We start from the raw sequence: 19261 nt of genomic DNA on the forward strand, positions 1-19261 counted from the left end.
ATGAAAAACGTGTTGACTGTCTCCTGGGCTGGAATGGCCTTGTGCCAAAGCCAGGCATCCAGGACTGAGGTTAAAGATCCTTTTGGTAAAGATGCAATTGGTTTCTTTCTTTTTTTCTACATTTTCCCCAAACTCTGCATTTTTGCAAAACCTCCATTGGCCCTGTCCTTCCTCCAGTGACTCTCTGTGGTCTGTGACCAGATATGTGGCTTTGTGGTGTTTGCTTTGACTTAGTGAGGGCTGCACAGGGTGGTGGAAAGGGCCTGTTTAGGCTGTCAGTGAATCTAGATCAACTTCCGTGGCTAATTGTGTGACTTGGGCAAGGAGTGTGCCTTCCCTGAGTGTGTTTCCTCATCTATGCACATCAAGATAATTACGCCTACTTCTCAGGATCTTTAGAAATGGAATACCTCTATGCTGTGCTCCCCAAATGCACTGGCCAAAAAGAACCCTATTCATGAAAGGACTTCTGTGAACTTAGTGAAGTAGTTACAGAAGAAGTAGGTTCCCTTGGGGCCAAGAAAGAGACCCCTGAGAGGCCATTTTTCTTGGGCTCATGAAAGAAAACAAAAACAGCCTACCTCATCCCCCAATCAGAAGAGAGTTCCAGGGAAGCTTAATGATCTGATCCCTCTTTCCAACATTGAAGATCAGAACTGCTTTAACAGCTCTGATGTGTAGAATTTTTAAAATTCCATTAAAGCAGCAAAGCAGACTTAACTTATTCAACGCTGAGGTTTCTTACAGAGATCAAACTGTTTTTTCCTATTCCTTTTTTTCCTGAACATAATCAGAATATCTACAGATGGTAAGCTATATAATTGTCAATATATATAAGACAATATATATAAGAAGGTCACATAGACATGAGAATGGCATTTGGTTCCCTTGTCTTGGAGCTGACACATCAGAGCTGGCGGGGCCATGGCAGGGAGGCTGCTTGGGGCTGAGCTGGTCCAAGTGGCCACAGCGATTCATTCAGACCTGCCCTCTCTGCCCCCTGCCTGGACTGCACTGCTGGGTCAGTATTAAAGGCCATGACAAGAGGAAACAGGAGATGGCTTGTACTCCAAAGTGACAAACTAAATTAACTCAAACCAGAGAAATGGGGCATGGTAGGGACTGGGGTGAACTTGAGAGCAATGCCTCCTTGTAAAGACATTCAAATTCAACATGTTCAGAAGTGCTGTGGACAGCCAACAGAACCCAGCTGTGGTCCCGAAGCTGCCCTGGTCTCCTTCTTTGTGACCTGGGCCGTAGCATCTATGACCGTATTTGGAGTTTGAGCCACACAGACCACACAGGGCACCATGGTCACAGCCAACCCATTTCCAGTCAGACAGGCAAGGGGGTTGGGAGGGTGAATAGAGGTTCGAGGGCAGGGATTGGACTACAGCTTGGGGAAACAGCAGGCCTGGACTCCCGTTTCGTCTCTTTCCTAGCTGACAGACTATGTGCTCAAATAGTGGAAGCATTTGGGGCTCCAGCCTCCCATGTCAGCAAGCGCTCATGACAGAGGAGGAAAGAGTATTTCTGGGCATCTCATTTTCCACAGGAGCCTCTGTTTGTGGATCACTGTTTTTTTCAAAGAAATGTCATAAGTCTTAGTAATTTGAGAAAGGTCAGACTGCACTGGGAAGTAATCTGAACTTTAAGCCATGTCTTTTTATTACTCAAAAGCTCATATATTAGTGAAATAAATGACTGACAAAAAGATTTCCAAATAGAAGTCTTACTGGATCTGCTTTAATGATTCATACATATAACATTGGCAGCAGCTATCATTTGGGGTTGGTAAATGATAAGGGCCAGGCACTGTATGAAATGCTCTAAAATTCATGATCTTGTTTAATACAAGAAACATTATTTTGTAATTAGTACAGTGCTTTTGGAGTGATCTCTGTGACCTTGATTACATAATCCTTTTTGTATATTTTCATTTCAGAGAGTTGGTTTTTCTTTTTTTCCCCTTATATATATACATATACATATATACATATATACATAGTCATCACTATTTGGCCCCAAAAGCAAGCTCATTGGTTTGTGGTTAGGTTTAGATTTTTTCAGTCTCAGATATGATTGTACTGTGGGAAAAACTGTCTAGGAAGAGATGATGCACAGGGACTGAGTTCACCTCTGATGCCCCAGGACTGAACAAGTCCATTTAAGACCCTGTGGTTGAACTTGACCGCCTCCTTCCCCTCTTTCTTGCACTACTGCTGTCCACAACAGGGACATGTTAACATTTTTAACCTCTCCCTGCTCCCTACAGCAATCTGATGGCACAGTGGCATGGCTCATGCCTTCTAAACCTCCTCACCCTCCTCCCAGCCCTTTGGCCCTCCTATTCCCCACGCTATCAACTCCCTGCTGTCCTTTTTTGACCTAGCCTAGGCAGCATGCCCTGTTCAGCCACTTCAGCCATACCCTCGCCAATATTTCTGATCCCTCACCCACCTATCAGCTTCCAACATGCCAACTCTAAATAAATCCAGCATCGAAATCTGAAGGCACAAGGTGGTTTCTTCTTTCAAGTGATGACATGCATTTCTCCTTAGAGCTAATCTTCATAACCCACATTGACCAATGAGAGGGAAGAAAGCAGGCAGGACATCCCCCGCCCCCCCCCCACCCAGACTCCAGAGCCCCTGTCTCTTGCTGCTCCCCACCAGGAAGCCCTTTCCTCCTGCTCTTATTGGAGCTTTGCTGCAGCAAGTACATGCTCACCTATAGAGCCGGGGATCCATAGGCATTGGAAATCCTGCCCTATTGGATGTCAGAGGAAGGAATCAATGGTGAACAAAAACCTGAAGGTACAGGAGGTCTTTGCCTTAAAAAGGTGAAAGGGTACATTTGTCTGTGAGCAAGGAAGAGATGGATGGTCCATGAAACAGATGTTTTGTGGCTGAGTAGAATTTAAATAAAGCCCCCATTCCATGGCTGTGAGGTCAGCAAAGCTTGAGTCATGACTGAGAGTCTGGAGTGTGGAAAAGGTTTGAAAATGTGTCCTGGGCAACCTGTGTGTCACTGAGTCAGAGATTCATAGGGGATTTCCAAATGGCACCAGGATCATTTTATGTCAGTGATTATCCTTTTACAAAGGTGTTCAGATTCTGTCCATGAAGTCAGGAAATGTTGATTATTCCTCCCACATGAATGGAAGAATGAAAAACAGAGAAATAGGCCAGGTGCCCCTGGGGTGTGGAGTCATTGATGGGAGAGGTTTGGGGTTTTTTGTCCTCTTAGTTCTCATTTTGGCTTGATTTTAGCCAATAGGATATTTTGGCTAAAAGTAGGAATTTCAGGCAATCCCAATCCCTCCGATCTTTTTTGAACTCTCTTATTAAGATAACTTATGCTTGATGTAGTTAGGTGTTAGTTGGCAACATTTGTGTTATAATTATTTTGAAAAATAAATGGGTCCATATCCACCAAAATGGGTTAAATACAAGAATATGTGACTACCCACGATGCCCGTTCAGTGTCCATGCTACATAAGAGGAGTTTTGAGATGTTTTGCTTTAGTTCAACCACTTGTGGTCACCAGACATTGTGTTTTTGGAGAACATAAGCTCTGTGACACTGAGAGACAGATTCGTATTTTATTATTTGGTTCGAGTCATATGTGCAACTGAGTGGGCTTTTGGTTGGGTTATCTATTTGCCTGTCCCTGATCCTTATTAAGGATTCTTATGACAAATTAAACTATATACTCAGTTTGGTAGTAATTGCTTCCAATGTTTACTGCTTCATCCCTATTGATGCAGTCCAGGAAGAAAGGGGTGGAAGAAAACTGGTCAGCATGCCGGCCAAGGGCTGGTCATTTGTTAATACCTTCCATTGACCTGTCAGCACAGTCTGAGCGATAGGTTTTGTGGCTGCTGTGGTTCAGATGAGGAAATTTAGGCTCAGCAGGTGGAGTAATTTGTCCAAAGTCAAATAGAAAGTCAGGATTTGAACCCAGGTCTACCTGCTAAAGTCCTGCCCTGGCCTCTTCATTGTCGGGGCCATTTCCTCGGGTGAAGGCATTACAAAGTTTCCTTACAGAATGCAGCTTCAGCATCCTTTCTTGTTTTCCATTCCATCACCCATGAAATCATATTATATTTGGAAATTGAGTAGAGACGCAGCAAGATCTGTGTGTAAGCTCTTTCAAGACACATACCCCAAGTGTTGTCCCTAAATGGAACACCAGCTGTCAGATTTTTCTAGACATTCTGAGAACATGCGCAGGAGAGGAAGTGAAGAGCATCAACTGGGGAGTAAGTTTCTGTGAAAGACTGAAGAGCTGCTCTGTACCATTCAGTGCCTCAGTATGAGGGACAAGAGGAATGATGGCAATGGAGGTGACACAGGCCAGGTAGTCCCAGAGGATCCCTGTGCAGACTTGTGGGTTCTGTTCCCCGTCCTGGGTAGACTAGCTATGTGACAATGACTCTCGAAGCCTTATTTTCCTTATCCAATGCAAAGATTGGACAACAACAGTCATATCTAGATTCAAAATTTTCTAGGCTCAGTGGAAGGTCAGAAAAAATTCATGGCCAAAGTCAAGGTCTCCAGCTCAGCCATCCTGCTGAAGTCACAATGTTCCTGTCTGGATGTCAAATGCACACCTGGATGGGGAGACCTGGGTCATCACCTGGTCGTGCACATTGGGCATTTCATGCCCGTCCGAATGGAAAGGGCATGATGTGTCATCTACACCATCTGCTCCCAGCTCTCCTGCTGCTGTGAGTCTCCTGAAATAAACCTGTTCTCCTTGGGTAGATGAAGGAGGTTAAGGTGTGCCTGAGGTTCATGGCAGGCGGTGAGACAGGAGACAGTTTTCAAATAAATTGGGGGCTTCAGACCAAAAGGAATTTTTCTTCTACTTGGGTACCCTTCCTGTAGGAAAGTTTTCTGTAGCCATGAGTGAGGGATAGTGACATTCTGAGACTCCAGATAGAGACCTAGAGAGATGTTCTTGATAAATTTGCATGATGGTTAAGAGTTTGAGCTCTGCACTCTGGACAGGGTTGACTTAAAATCCTGCCTCACCACATATTAGGTCATTGAGTCAGGTAATAAAGGAAATGTTAGAAGCCTAATTTTCTTCATCTGCAAAATGGGAATCATATAATGGCCTGTGGTTGTTACGATGATTAATGAGGTAGCACATGAGAATATTTAGCACAAAGCTTAACACATTAGTAAGCACTCAAAACAAACAGGCAAACAAACAAAAAACTAGCCAGTCCCTAGCCATAGTTCTCGTCTGATTGTTAGTTTTTCAGCTGGAGACACTGTGTACTCCACATCTTTGAAGGATGGAGCAGGGGACAGATTTACAGGGTTTGAACCATCCTCTTCACACATTCATTTCTAAAGGCAAGTTCCTGCTAACACTGGGGTTACCAAGATTATTGGTCAACACTCTTTGGGTTTCAAGTTACAGAAACTCAACCCAGACCCCCTTAAACTAAAAAGCACTGGCTCAAATAATAGAAGTCAAAGAGATGTACTTTGGCTGACCTGGACCCAAAATGCTGATGCAGCATTCTCTCCTCACTCCCACCTGCACGCGCGCGCTCTCTCTCTCTCTCTAGCTCTCTCTCTCTCTCTCTCTCTCTTTCTCTTTCTCTCTCGCTCTCTCTCTCTCTCCCACTCTCCTTCTCTCTGTCCTTCTTTCCTCTCTGTGGGCTTCATTCTTGGGAAGGCTCTCTCTCCCTGAGGTGATGGGATTGTCTCTTTCAAGGTTCACCTCTATTCCAAGTTGGTCCAGTGTGCCTACTGCTGGACCAAGCCAAAGACTAGGGAGACTCTACCTGGCCAGTCCAGTTTGTTACATTGGGAAAGGTGGATCCCTAGATTGAGTCCCACTAGGTGGAGAGGTACAGATCCTCAAATAAAAGGATAGATTTTGATACAAGAAGGGGAAGGACTTCTGAAAAAGCCACAATAATGCCTGCCACTACACCACAGGTCCATAGTAGGACCCTCAAAGCCAGACACTAGAAACCCAACATGATTTTGTGGCGAAGGGACCAGCCCCCATCCCCTGACAGAGTTGGCCCCTCTTCCTCTGAATAAGAGCATCACAAAACACCCCAGCCTCACTCCTGTTCCCTTCAAGGCTGCATCCCCACCTCCACCTTCAGGTCTTTTCTGATATCACGGATATATAGAGAAATCTCTTTCAGAAGCTCTTAATTAGTCCCACCTTAGGCATGGATATATGCAATTTCCTAGACTCAGAAAGTGTGAGACCTGGAAGGATCACAAAGCAAGAACAGCTCCCAGACCCGGTAGCTCTGGCTTATTGCGAGAATCACCTGCACTGGGTTTTGTAATGTTTTAACCTTCCTGAGCCCCAAATTCCCTGCCAGAAATGTCACTTACGTCGTCTATGTTGGGGCCATTCATCAAAAGTATAATGATTCCGACTTGCTTCACTTGGGAGCCAGCGCCTCTGAAGGCACACAGCCCTGTTTCCAAGCATATATTGAAGCCAGAGGGATTAAGAACCCGTTATATCCAGGGTCACCCAGCTGGTCAGGGCCAAAATCTGTGTGGACTCCTGTTCCCAGGAGAAAACCCAAGAGGCCTGGGACGAGGGGAAGGAGCATTCTGTGCTGGAGCTCAGACACCAGGCCCAGGCAGCCAGGAGTCTGTCGGTGTTTGGAGCTTGCTAGCAAGCTTTCAAGTAATCAGGAAACCCCACTTCTACGTCCTCCTGTGTCAGCCTTCCCCAACTCACACGTACTCTCCAGGCTACTTCCCTATCAAGTGCCACGCTAGGAAGGGAGCTCAAGACCCTCTGGGAAGGAAGACACAGGAAAGAGCACCAGCAGCATGGCCGCTTTCGTGTTCCTAAGGTCCGAAAGGAACAGCTTCCTCAGAAGGTTAAACAGAGAGTTACCATGGGACCCAGCAATTTGACACCCCGATTAGGACCCGGGAAACATGTCCACATAAAAACTTTTACACGAATATTCATAGGAGCATTTTTCATAATAGTAAACAAAAAAAAAATAGAAACAACCCAAATATCCATCAACTGGTTAATGGATAAACAAATGTGGTTCATCCATTCAGTGGAATATTGTTCAGTCATAAAAAGGAATGGAATACCGATACATGCTACACATGGATGAACCTGGGAAGGTTATGCTAAGTGAAAAGAAGCCAGGCACAAAAGGCTAGCTATCGTATGGTTTCATGTATATACAAGGCCAAGAATAAGCAAGCCCAGAGAGGCAGGTAGATTAGTGATGGCCAGTTGCTGGGGAGAAGGGGGAAGGATGAAGTGACTTCTAATGTGGATGGGGTTTCTTTTGTTTGTTTGTTTGTTAATCCTTATCTGAGGATATTTTTTCCATTGACTTTTTTAAAGAGTGGGAGGGAGGGAGGGAGGGAGAGAGAGGAAGAGAGAGAGGGAGAGAGAAAAAGAGAGAGAGGGAGAGGGAGAGAGATGTGAGAGAGACACATCGATTGGTTGCCTCCCAACTCGCCCCTGAAATTGAACCTGCAACCCAGGTATGTGCCCTTGACCAGGAATTGAACCCTCAATCCTTTAGTATGAGGGCTGATGGCTCTAACCACTGAGAACACCAGCCAGGGCTGGATAAGGTTCCTTTTTACAGTGATGAAAATGTTTTGGAATTAGGTAGTGGCAATGGTTTCACAACCTTGTGATTGTAGTAAATGCCACTGAACGGTACACTCTAAAAGGGCGAATTTTGTGGTATGTGACTTCTATCTCAATTTAAAATAAATAAAAATGAACAGCTAGACCATTTAAAAAGATTAAAAGACCAGGCCCTTTGGGAGCAGGGCGTTCAGGAGAAGCCTCCTGGGAAAGTGAAGTTTGGGTTAGGCCCAGAAGCAACGCGAGGGAAAGTCGGGCACACCCCTTAGCTGAGGGAACAGTGGGAACACTGCTGCAGAGTCTCCTGTAAAGAACAGCCAGAGACCTGCTAGGCTGAGACAGAGATTGCTGGGGGCGGGGCGGGGGGGGTGAGGGGTGGGGAGGGAGCTGAGGTGGTTGTAGTGGTCTAAGGGAAGAGGTGGGAAAGGGACAGGAGGTGATCTGGGGTCCTACCCACTGAGCTTAGGAGCTGGATGGAACAGAACATGCTTCTCCCAGCATGGGGGCTCTGCAGGAAGGCTGCAGGTGCGGATGCGTACAGGCGAAGCACTGCTTTGGGAAGGTGCGTCTAGCCGCAGTGCGGGTGAATTAATGAGGGAAGGGGTGGATGCAGAGGTTTGGATCCTCAGTGCTGTGCTGGGGCTGCAGGGCACAGAGGGGGAGAGCAGGCCTTCCCTCCTTCCCTCCAGGGATCTGAGAAGGAAACCTTGCATTTCTCTTGTAATTCAGGGTTGGACACAGCTTTCACTTTTTTTATTAGCTCATTGATCTTTAAAAGAATTCTTGAGATCAGGAGGACAGTGATCATTAGCTCCTTCACAGGGAGAGGAACGGGTTCAGGAAGCCCGGGGCTGCTCCTAAGTGGCAGTTAGCAAAGGAAACCAGACTTCAACTCCCAGTGCACCCTAGGCTGACCTGTAGTCTTGTTGGGGAAACAAAGCAAAGACTGTGATAATAAACAAATATTCACAGATATAGTGTGAGGCAAATGTGTGATAGCCAAAGACAGGCCTCAAATTATTATCAACAAACACATTAATTAGTGCCGGACTATACCCTGCCAATCACACCAAGTGTTGAAAGTGCATTTTCTTTGGATCTTTCTATGGCTGAACTCTGCCCTGCCAAGCAAAAGACTCAGAAGAGAGAGTGTGTGCCGAAATTTTGAACCTGGATCTTAAATTATACTTGGGCTCAAATCCTACCTCCACCTTTGCCAAATGGCCTTGGACTCCACTTCTTGGCGCTTCAGGCCCTTCACCTATTAAATGAGGACCCCCACACCCAGCTCACAAAGGACTGTCACCCTGCAATTCTGCAATAACGTAGCGCATAGCTAGCTCACATGGGAGGGGGTGCTCAGTACATAAAGGGGAGTTGTTGTCGTTTATTGCAAAAGGGAATTCACATCCTTTGGGCACAAACAATATTGCAATACCTTCGTATATCCTTAATCTTCACAACAAGGTAGGTTTCATTACCCCCTTTTTATAGATGAGGAAATTGAGGCCCAGGTGAAATTAGCTTGCCCAAAGTCACACAGCTAGGATGTAAGATAATCACGTTTGGTCTGGTTCTCGTTCTAAAGTCCTCATTTTTTCACTCTGCCGTAAAACTGATGGTGACGGCAGAATTGGGCATAAAAGGACCCTCATTGAGGCAGGGTCTGAATTATGGACAAGCAATCTGTTTCAGAGCTCCCGGGGAATGAGCTGGAAGCTCCATTCAGCTTGCAGGACTCTGGTCTGGGTTCAGATTTGCTTGGCCTCACGTACAAACCCTTGGCCTCGCCTCCTTCCCCATCTCTCTCCTCCTACTACTTAAGGATTTTTAGGTCAAAGTGCAGCCTCTGTCCTGGGAGATCATCCTGTAACCTTGTTTCTCAGTGACCTTCCCAAAGAAGGGCTTCGGCAGAAACGTTCTCCTCCGCCCAGTCACACAACCGTCCTTTTCCTGGAGCCCTCGCCAACCTCAGGACGGCAAGGCCGCCGACTGCCTGCAGACGCATTTTATGCTGAGGAGCTGCTCAGAATAAATTAGCCAGTCCTCAGAAAGTGTTAGATACGCTACTTCCACATTGCATTTTATTTCTGCCTCAGTCCTTTCCTTCTCAAGCGCCACCTCCCTTTCCCTTCCTGGGGGCTGGCATCTTCACATTTGCCCATCCTGGGGGGGAGGCACAGCTCTGCACAAGAGAATTGTCTTCCTTCTGCTAAGAACCTATAGATTCTAAAACCCAGCCATGATCAGCAAGTAAAGAACTGAATCAAAAAGACTTTCAATCACCCAAGGGAGGCAGAAGCCTAGTGGGTCCAGAAGAATGAAAGATACCAAGATAACAGGAATTAGAAATAACAAGAGATGATGGCAGCAATCACCAACCTTCCCTGGTGAGGGAGCCGAGAGTTGCGCCTGGGCACTGGTCTCTGTGAAGTGTGGGTGCTGTAGAAACTCCCCGATGGATGGAATTTTTAGAGGCCCCTTGACAAGCCCCTGACACCCCTTCTCTCAGGGAGAGCTCTGTTTGCCTTTGGACACATCACCGGACTCCTACTGCTTCCCCGTTATTTCCAGGGTTCCGAGGAGCCACTGGATATCAAGGGGGAGAGGTACTTGAAATGGAACATATTTTAAGGCTCTTTAAAGGCGTGTCTAGCAGAAGGGCCCCTTTTTCAAATGGAAGGTACCTGAAAGTGTTCTGTGCCAGCATTGGGTTTCTGAACATCTGAATATGAAGAACCATCTTCCCTACTACCCCCCACCCCAGTGTCCCTAACTCACACACACCCCTCCTGTCCCCAGCACCTCAAACTCAGATTCTTTGGCTGTACCCACACATACTGAATCAAAACTCTGGGGGTTGAGCCCAGTGATCCCCTAATCACCTGGCAAGTTTATTAAAACACACACTCCTGGCCTCCACCCCCAGAGATTTTGATTCAGTAATTTTGCAGTGGGGCCTGAGAATCCGCGTTTATATCAAACTCCACCTGGCGCTGATGCTGCTGGTCCAAGTGAGAAGCTCTGGTGTAGGGAGCCTCCTGGCTGCCTCCAGGGCACAGGTTTCTTCCTTAAACTAAGCAGTAAACCGTGTGCAAGATCACTGCAGCACGGGACAGGAGGGGAGGAGGTGGAGACAAAAAGAAGGAGAAAGAAAGAAATATGGCCTGGGAAGTGATGCCTGGAAAAGAGACTTGTTCTTTCTCAGCACATGTTATCAAAACTTTTCTTGTTATTTCCATTTCCCAATTCCTGGTCCATATTAATAACCCACTAATTAATGCCTTGTGGTTGAGAGCCACTAGTGGTGGGCCTTAGAAAAATGGTGGTGCAAGAGCTGGCCCAACAAAAGGATGAAGAGTCCACAATCCCAGGACCCAAGGTCAGACCTCTGGGGCTGCAGGATCTTCACACGGGTCTTGTCTAGATGCATGTGGGCCCCACTTCTCAGATATCAGCATGCACCAGGATCACCCAGTTAACCCTCAGTCACTGACTCAGTAGATCTGGGGTGAGGCCCCCACCTGAAAAGCTGCATTTTAAAATAATACAAATATATATATATATTTGTATTGACTTCAGAGAGGAAAGGGAGAGGGGGAGAGAGAGAGAAATATCAATGATGAGAGAAAATCATTGATCGGCTGCCTTCTGCACACCCCCTACTGGGCATGGGGCCCACAACCTGGGCATGTGCCCTGACTGGGAATTGAACTGTGACCTCCTGGTTCATAGGTCAACACTCAACCACTGAGCCACACCAGACACCAGCCTGGCTAAAAATCTGCATTTTTAATAAGCCCTCTGTGATGCAGACGCTGCTTGCCCAGGGACCCCTCTCTAGAATCACTGGTGGGCACATCCTATCTAATAATAGACAAATATGCAAATTGACCATACCTCTGACACGCCCACAAGCCACACCCACCATCCAATCAGAGCGAGTATGCAAATTAACCCAAACCAAGATGGCTACAGCCACAGAGAGCAAGGTTTCCTAGGTAACAGAGGAAGCCAGGCTTTCCACCTGCCCTTGCCAGGCCTAAGCCTCCACTCAAGCTACAAAGTTTCAATTATAGAAGGTAAACAAATTCAAACAAATGGCGGCAGAATGGAGCTTGAGAGAGCAGGCCAGGGTTGCCGCTGGCAACGGGAAGCAAAGCTTTCCACACACCCTGACTGCTGGGCTCACCCGCTTAAGGCAACAAAGTTTCAATTATAACCCCCAACAGAAATGGCTGCGGGCCTCAGAGGGAGCCCCAGGCTTGGCTCTGCTCCAGGCTACAAAGTTTCAATTGTAGAAGGAAAATAAATTCCAGATACCAGGGCCTCCGCTTGGGTCGCCAGGGGGCGTGGCCGGCCTGCAAACCACCACAGGCCCCTCACTCAGGCCGCCCCACGCCCCAAGGGAACCCCCACCTGATCCGGGACACCCTGCAGGGCAAACCAGCTGGCCCTCACCCCTGTACCAGGCCTCTATCCTATCTAATAAAAGAGTAATATGCAGATTGATCATCACTGCAACACACAATATAACTGCCCCCATGTGGTAAAGATCCTGCCCCCATGTGGACACAAGATGGCCACCACAAGATGGCCATCAGGAGAGGGCAGTTGGAAGGCACCTGGCCTGCAAGGGAGGGCAGTTGAGAGGGACCAGGCCTGCAAGGGAGGGCAGTTGGAGGTGATCAACCCTGCAGGAGAGGGCAGTTAGGGGTGACCAGGCTGGCAGAGGAGGGAAGTTGGGGGCAAACAGGCTGGCAGCAGGGTGGTTAGGGGGTGATCAGGCTGGCAGGCAGAAGCGGTTAGGGGCAATCAGGAAGGCAGGCAGGCAAGCAGTTGGGAGCCAGCAGTCCTGGATTATGAGAGGGATGTCCGACTGCCCATTTAGGGATCCGACTGCCCACCGGGATCGGGCCTAAACGGGCAAGGCTGGGCTGAGGGACAACCCCCCTCCGTGCACGAATTTCGTGCACCGGGCCTCTAGTATGAAATAATGCCGGAAGTTGCTTAGAGTAATTTAGACCAGCAGCCACCCAAGAACAATTCTGGGAAAGGTAAGTTGCTTCCAGCCCTGCACGGCTATGCAGTGCCCTCATTCTGTGATCAGCCGCCTCAGGTGTGGCAGCCAGGCATTCTGCAGAAACGGCCACAGCAGGGCCCGGATGATAGCCTTTGTGAAACTCACTCTGAAATGTTCCATGTTTCCTCCCTCAGAAAGTCACAGGGACTCTATTACATCTGGAAATCTAGACCTGACTCCCTGAACATCACATTTGTCACGGTCTTTGTTATAGAAGTCTCACCGTTTTATACCATTTGCCAGAAAACGCGATGTTCAGAGGTTCAGAGTGGTCCCAGAAATGCTTGTGGACTTGACCTGACCAGTCTGCATCCCGCGGACCGGACTCAGGCTTGTTGAGGAAGAGGTGCAGCCTGTCTCATGTCTCTCCTCTCTCCCCTCCCCGTCCTCCTCTCCTCCACCCGCAGTGCACTCCCAGAAACAGAACAGGCAGACCTGCGTCCGGAAGAGCCTCATCTGCGCCTTCGCCATGGCCTTCATCATAAGCGTCATGCTGATCGCCGCCAACCAGATCCTGCGGAGCGGCATGGAGTAGCAGCCTCCCGCCACCAGCCGCTGCGGTCCCCGCTCACTGCGCATGCGCACGCCCTGCGGGCCGACTCTTCCTCCACAAAAGCAGATCTGGACGATGCAGACGCGGCACAGTTCGGTGAAGAACCCAGGGTTGCAGGGCAACCTCTGTTGCAAGTTCACTTCATCTCCTTGGCAGGGACACAAAAGGGCTGTCTTCAATGCTTTAATGGTTTTGTTTCCTAATGCAATAAATAGCCAGGAGTTCCGGATGATCGCTTCAACCACCTGCAGAAACTCCGAACAGGAACTTCATTTTCATCTCGGAATTCCAATGGCCATGTGGGCCAGTGGTAAGAGAGCAAGGGAGAGGCGTGAACACGCAGTCACCTCCCCGCGCCCCATCCTTTCAACCCGGGGGGCAACTGGAGACCCCTGAGGGCAACCCAAGGGGTGACTTCAGGGTTGCCACAGAAGAGGCGGCTCTCCACCTGTCTCTGGCTTTCCTCCTCCACCTAGGGGAGCCCCCCAAGGCATGAGGGGAAAAGCTGTCAGAGGGGTGCAGGACCTGCAGCCTGCAGCTGCTCCCATGCTTCCGTTCTTACAGCCTTTCTACAGGACTCTAGTTGGCAGAGCTGGGGAGTTCTCGGTTTCCATCTGCACTTGGCTTTCTGTTCCTAGAGCCCATCACGCACCAGCATTTTGGAATCTGCAGAGAGCCTTCCTCCCAGCTTTGCTGCTTGTGCTGCCATTAAAGAAAAAAGAAGCATACTCGTGGGCATCTCTATAATCACATAGACACGTAGATAGATGTATCTATTTGGCTTCTTCATGTGTGGCATCATTCTTCCCTAATCACTTACCCCTCATATAAGCTTCTCCTCCGACACGCATCCCTGCCCCTTTTGGGTGGGAGAGGTCGTTTGGGGGACGGGGACTGAGACTGGTGGTGAGGAGGTGTTGCAGCTCACGCCCCAGTCGTCCGCAACAATGGAGCCCGCGCACGTCTCCCTGCCAGAAGACCTCTGTGAATTAAGGTCCTCGTGCATCTTATCTTTTTCTCACCTTACACTTGGCTTGGTAAGTTAGTCTTCCCCAGATAAAAAGAGGAACACAATCCAGAGTGGAAAGATCAAACTACCGTATTTTCCATACCTTCTTCAGGCATTCAGATCCTGCAACTGACTCGTTTCCGTGAGAGAAAAACAAAACAAAACAAAAGGGGATGTTCATAAGCTTAGCCAGCAGGACAGGTCATTGACTCCTGCCTGCAGAATACTTCTGTTGGGGAAGGAAACTGAATCCCGTAGTCTGTTTCCAACACCATTTCAAGTCTGCAATTTCCTCACTTTTCCTACATGTCATATCAGCCACCACTGTTAATTCAAGCTTGCACAGTCTGGTTAGCCAATACTCTTTCAATGGAACATTTCCCTTTGTACTTTTCCAAGCTCAGGTCTTTATTTCTATGATGGAATTGTCTTGCTCCTCTTGCACCCGAAAGCTTTGAGGTTCTAGAATCTTCCCTTTCTCACTGCAGCCAGGTAGGCTTTTTGGTGGGGTGTGTGTTCCTGACTCTCTCCTAGAGCCTCCCCTTCCTCTCCGCTTTCTCCTTACTGCCTTCTCGGACGTGGAGCATCCACAGTCTCCGTTTAGGGTCTTCATCCACTTCACCTCTGCACGCGCTTCAGGCAACAGCCTGGGGGCAGCTGTAGGAACTCCCCCATTGTGGGAGACCGGGAATATCCATGATGAGCACAAGAAAAACTAGGGTTTGAGCCATAGTACAGAGGAGGGAGCAGGTGTAAGCTTTCGAGAGTCCAGGGGCATGAGAGTCTCTCTGTGAACATGCCTGGGGCCCCGCACATCCAGGCCAGGAAAGCACCAGCCTGCCTGCCCACCCTGCCCTGCCACAGTACACCTGCACATCTGCCTCTCCTCTCTCCCCTTGCCTGACTCACCGTGCCCTCCCCCTGCCCCCAATCAGAATCCTGAACAAGAACAGGTCCAAACATAGCATACTAATAGGACAGCTTCATCATTAGCTCCTGCCCAAAGCAGTTGGCCCTCCCTATCTGGATTGAACTCAGGTGGGAAGGACCCCCTGAACCAATAGACTACATTATACTGGGGGGGGGGGTGTGCAGGATCCTAAGTAGACTAGATAGAGACCCCAGGGACGATCCTTAAAGGACTGTGCCCCACGAGAGGGGATTGCAATGCTCTAGGTGAGGCTGGACTTGAGGGCTACGAAAGCATACTTCTTCAAGGGCTGCTGTTCTGCAGGTTCCTCTGCCTCCCGCTGGAGAACGGGGACCCTGGTGATGTGAGGGTTAGCCTTTATTGGAAGACAGATTAGCCACCATGGAGGGGTGGAGATTAAGAGTTCCCGAAAGGCACCAACAGCCTGTTCTCTACAAAGTCCTCCCCGCAAAGAGGACTTCTGTCCTCTCCCAGTGACCTAGTGACCGGGAAGACGGCCATCCTACCCCGGAGAAAATCCAGGAGAGTGCATTATTTGTGGGGGCTGCTAGGGAGAGAGGACACGAAGGAATCCACAGAACTCTCTTCGATGGGCTAGAAGTGAACCTCCTCCATGGTAACCTCAGATGTGTCCCACAGGCCGCAGTGTGTGGGGACAACCCAGAGTGGTGGCCTTCCTGAGACATTGGGAGCTAAGAGCTCGTCCCAGTGACTTGCACCCTGGCTGCTTTGGATGGATGGTCTTTGTCAGGCAGCTCAGGGTGTTGACTTCCCCCAGTCCTGTCCACACCAGTGTGCTCCAGGGCCCCATACCTGTCAGCATCCTCACCACAGGGATGAAGACTCTAGAAGATCCTGGTCCCACATGCCTTGTGGCCCCAGTGGGAGGTGACCTCTGCAGGAAATGAGAGGGAGGACATCAACTCTCCCGCTGTGCTCTTAGCTAATAGACATAGCGGTCTATTCTGAGTGACTGGCAAATTGAGTTTGGCTCATTCTTGTTGCAAGAATGGGTGCCCCCAGGCCACACAGGGATGATCAAGGAGGCACTCTGCCTGAGAGACAAGAAATACAGACCCTGACGCCCTTGGCCCCCAGAGAAGCTGTCACCCATCACTCCAGAAGCAGACGGCCCCCAAACAGGACCCAGCATGGGAACTATTAGCAGTGGCTTCCAGAATGTGTGTGTGGGTCCCATGTGACCAATCTGTAAAAAAAAAAAAAAAAAGAGAGGGGGTTGCCATGGCAACCCTTGCATTCCACCCAGAGTTCGCCAAGGCACATAAAAATAGGGAACATTTTCTTAAAGAACACTTGGGTTCTGCCTGATTGCAACCTGACTCCCTGCATCCACATCCTGCTGTGGGGAAATTACCCTTAAAACATCTCCTGGTTTCTCTGCCTTTTTCTTTTGTGCTTGAACCTGCCCTCCCATTTGCTCAGGAGAACAGGAGCTACCTGGGAGCCAGGTAGCATCCTCCCTACTCTCCCCCTCCCGCACCTCCCAGGGCCCAGAGCAAGGACCTCTCAATCTGGGGGGAAAGTCAGAAGTGTCATCTGGAAGGCAAAACTATTTTAAGCCTCAATCATCCAAAGCATCTGTTTGCCGGTTAAGAAACTCTCCCATGAGCCAGAAATGTGCGCTGAAGTGAATTGAGGTTGACATGTGGTCTTGGGCAAGTCCAGTGGTTTCAGAAGACGCTGGGTGTTTCATTTGCAGAGAAGATGTGTCCTGCAAGTCTTCGTTCTTGATACCTGCTCCTGTCTCAGGTTTCACAGGACAAATGGTCTACTCCAGCAATTTCCAATCTTTTTCATCTCATGGCATAAGCTAATTACAAAAATTCTGAGGCACACCAAAAAATTACTTTTTACCGATCTGACAAAAAAAAATAGGTGTAATTTTGATTCATGCACACTGGACGGCTATTATGTTGGCTGCTGTCACTTCTTTATTTGACAATCTAAGGGAAAAGAGGTCAGTGCCCCTGACAGTCAGGTAGTGAGTGCATGTTTGAAAAATTTTTGCTGCGCACCAGGTGCCTCAGCACACCGATTGGAAATTGCTGGTCTGCTCTCTATGGTTAGCCAGAAGAACCTAATGAAAGATGGCAGCACAGTTTGACAATAATGCCCCTCCCAACCTCCCATTCACGGAATCATAAAGTGATATATCTAAGAACTGGGAGGAAGAAATTTATTTTATTCCAAATGCCTTCTCTGCGTTTAAGTCCAGACTCAGATCATAAATCAAAGACGTTTGCTCTTCACCAGTAGCTAGAGCCTCCCTGGGACCATATGAAGGCACGACTAGAAGAGTACAGGTGTGACTTCAGCACAGCTCCACCCCTTAGCTGGGCTGGCCCAGCCATGGTGGCCGAATGCTGCGGCACCCTGTTCTGCGGGCCCTGGCTCTCTGGCCCTGTGGAAGCTGCTGATCGCTGCTCCTCCCAGCTGGAGGTCTCGAATCACACTGGCTCATCTGACTGTGTTTCTCCAAAGGCCCATAGGAATCATGTCCCTCACCCTGCTCCACTGATATATAGAGAAGGTCCCGAACCCCACTGTAAAAAGGAGGTGCCCCTTTTTCTATAACGCCATGATAATGCAGATGGGCTGAGCTTAAGCTTCTAGACTACGGCACAAACCAGTTACATTACTAGGAGACTGCAGAGCTGCCTTCCCTGCAGAATATCTGTCTGAAATGACCGCAGGTCAGAGTTGTCACGTGGCCTCTTCAGCGACCTCTCAGGGCTAAAAGTCCGTAACCTAGAGGCCTTGCCATAGCCATCCTCCCTCACCACCTCATGGCTAACTGCCCCCCATAGGGGGAGAAAATCCATCAGAAATAGAAAAGACACAGCAGCTAGGGTTTTCAATCTGAATGATTTAAAGTGATGGCAAAAGAGAGGAGGATTTGGGCTGCTTCTTATGGGCCCTGTCTCCATGACAATTTAAATGTCAGAACTGTTCAGCCTCACTCCATCCTTCCTTTGACTAAGTCACTCAGGGGACTGTCCTCAGTTAAGTGGCCTTGCCAGAGACACTTGATTTGGAGGAATAAGGTCAAGTACACAAACCATCCAAGCATTTCTCTTAGTATCCTATGCTCATTGCTATTGCACACAGTCTTTTTTGCAGCTATGGTTTCTACTTCATATTGATTTGGGGCCCTTTTTATATGGTCTCAAAGGACATTATAACAATGCTCCGAAAGTCTTCAAGGTGAAATTAATTTGATTCTGTTGGCTTGAAATATAGCCACAGAGAATCAGGTTTTGCCAGTCCCACAAAACACTTCTCTAAAACTGGAAAAGACTTATCCGGCCTCCTGCCCCTTACCCCTACCTTGGATAGCTTGCGTAGCCCCCTTGGGATGCTGGCGGAGCCCTCACCCACCTCTTTTCCTTGAGCATGATGGGCGGATGCTTCTGACATTGTTAGAAGTTATTGTCCAAGTGAGAGGATGCAGAGGCCGGAACTTTCCAGTGGAGAGGAAGAGCAGAATAATTAGGAAGAAATACCCCAGGGAATGCAAAATCCAAGTGTGATGGTGCCCCATGCCTGGACCTAAGAGAGAAAAAGACAGTTTTTAAAGGGCTGCAGAGGCTGGTCTCTGAATGTGTTCCCTGTCTGTCTGGTCGGCTTTGGGAACACAGGGCATTGAGTGCCATGGGGCTGCTGCCATCAACCTGTTCCCAAGGACATGCACTGGGAATTTCAGGAGCAGGCTGGTAGCTCCTCTCTCCTTGCGGGGTGCTGACAGTGGCCAAGCCCCCAACGCCTCTCCCAGGCTCTCTGTCTGGCCTCGGACCTGTTGAACTGAAGCCAGGAGAGCAGAGCATAGAACCAGGAGTGCGGGCAGCTCTTTCAGCTGGGAAGGGCACAGGAGGCAGGACCCCAGGTGCCCCTGCCACCCTCCAGCTGGAAAATTTTGAGTGACTTCCCTTCTTGGCCTCAGGTTTCTCATCTCTAAAGCAAGAGGAAAGGTAAACCAGATGACCCGGAAGAGCCCTCCCCTTGTGACTCGTTTGTCTGAAACAAGTCAAAATGAA

At 48.7% G+C, this 19261-nt stretch overlaps 1 protein-coding gene across 1 annotated transcript in view; it reads left to right on the plus strand.

The window, feature by feature from the left end:
* Positions 1–13248, plus strand: part of CALN1 (calneuron 1) — a gene marked incomplete at both ends in the record, with an annotated part of 374757 nt that extends 361509 nt beyond the window's left edge. The window contains one exon of the mRNA XM_079796101.1: positions 13121–13248. Coding sequence (XP_079652227.1) covers positions 13121–13248 — 128 coding nt within the window. The remainder of the gene's footprint in view (positions 1–13120) is intronic.
* Positions 13249–19261: the final 6013 nt, after the last annotated feature.

This window comes from Cnephaeus nilssonii (assembly GCF_951640355.1).
Source record: "Cnephaeus nilssonii genome assembly, chromosome: 2".
NCBI classification, from domain to species: Eukaryota; Metazoa; Chordata; class Mammalia; order Chiroptera; family Vespertilionidae; genus Cnephaeus; species Cnephaeus nilssonii.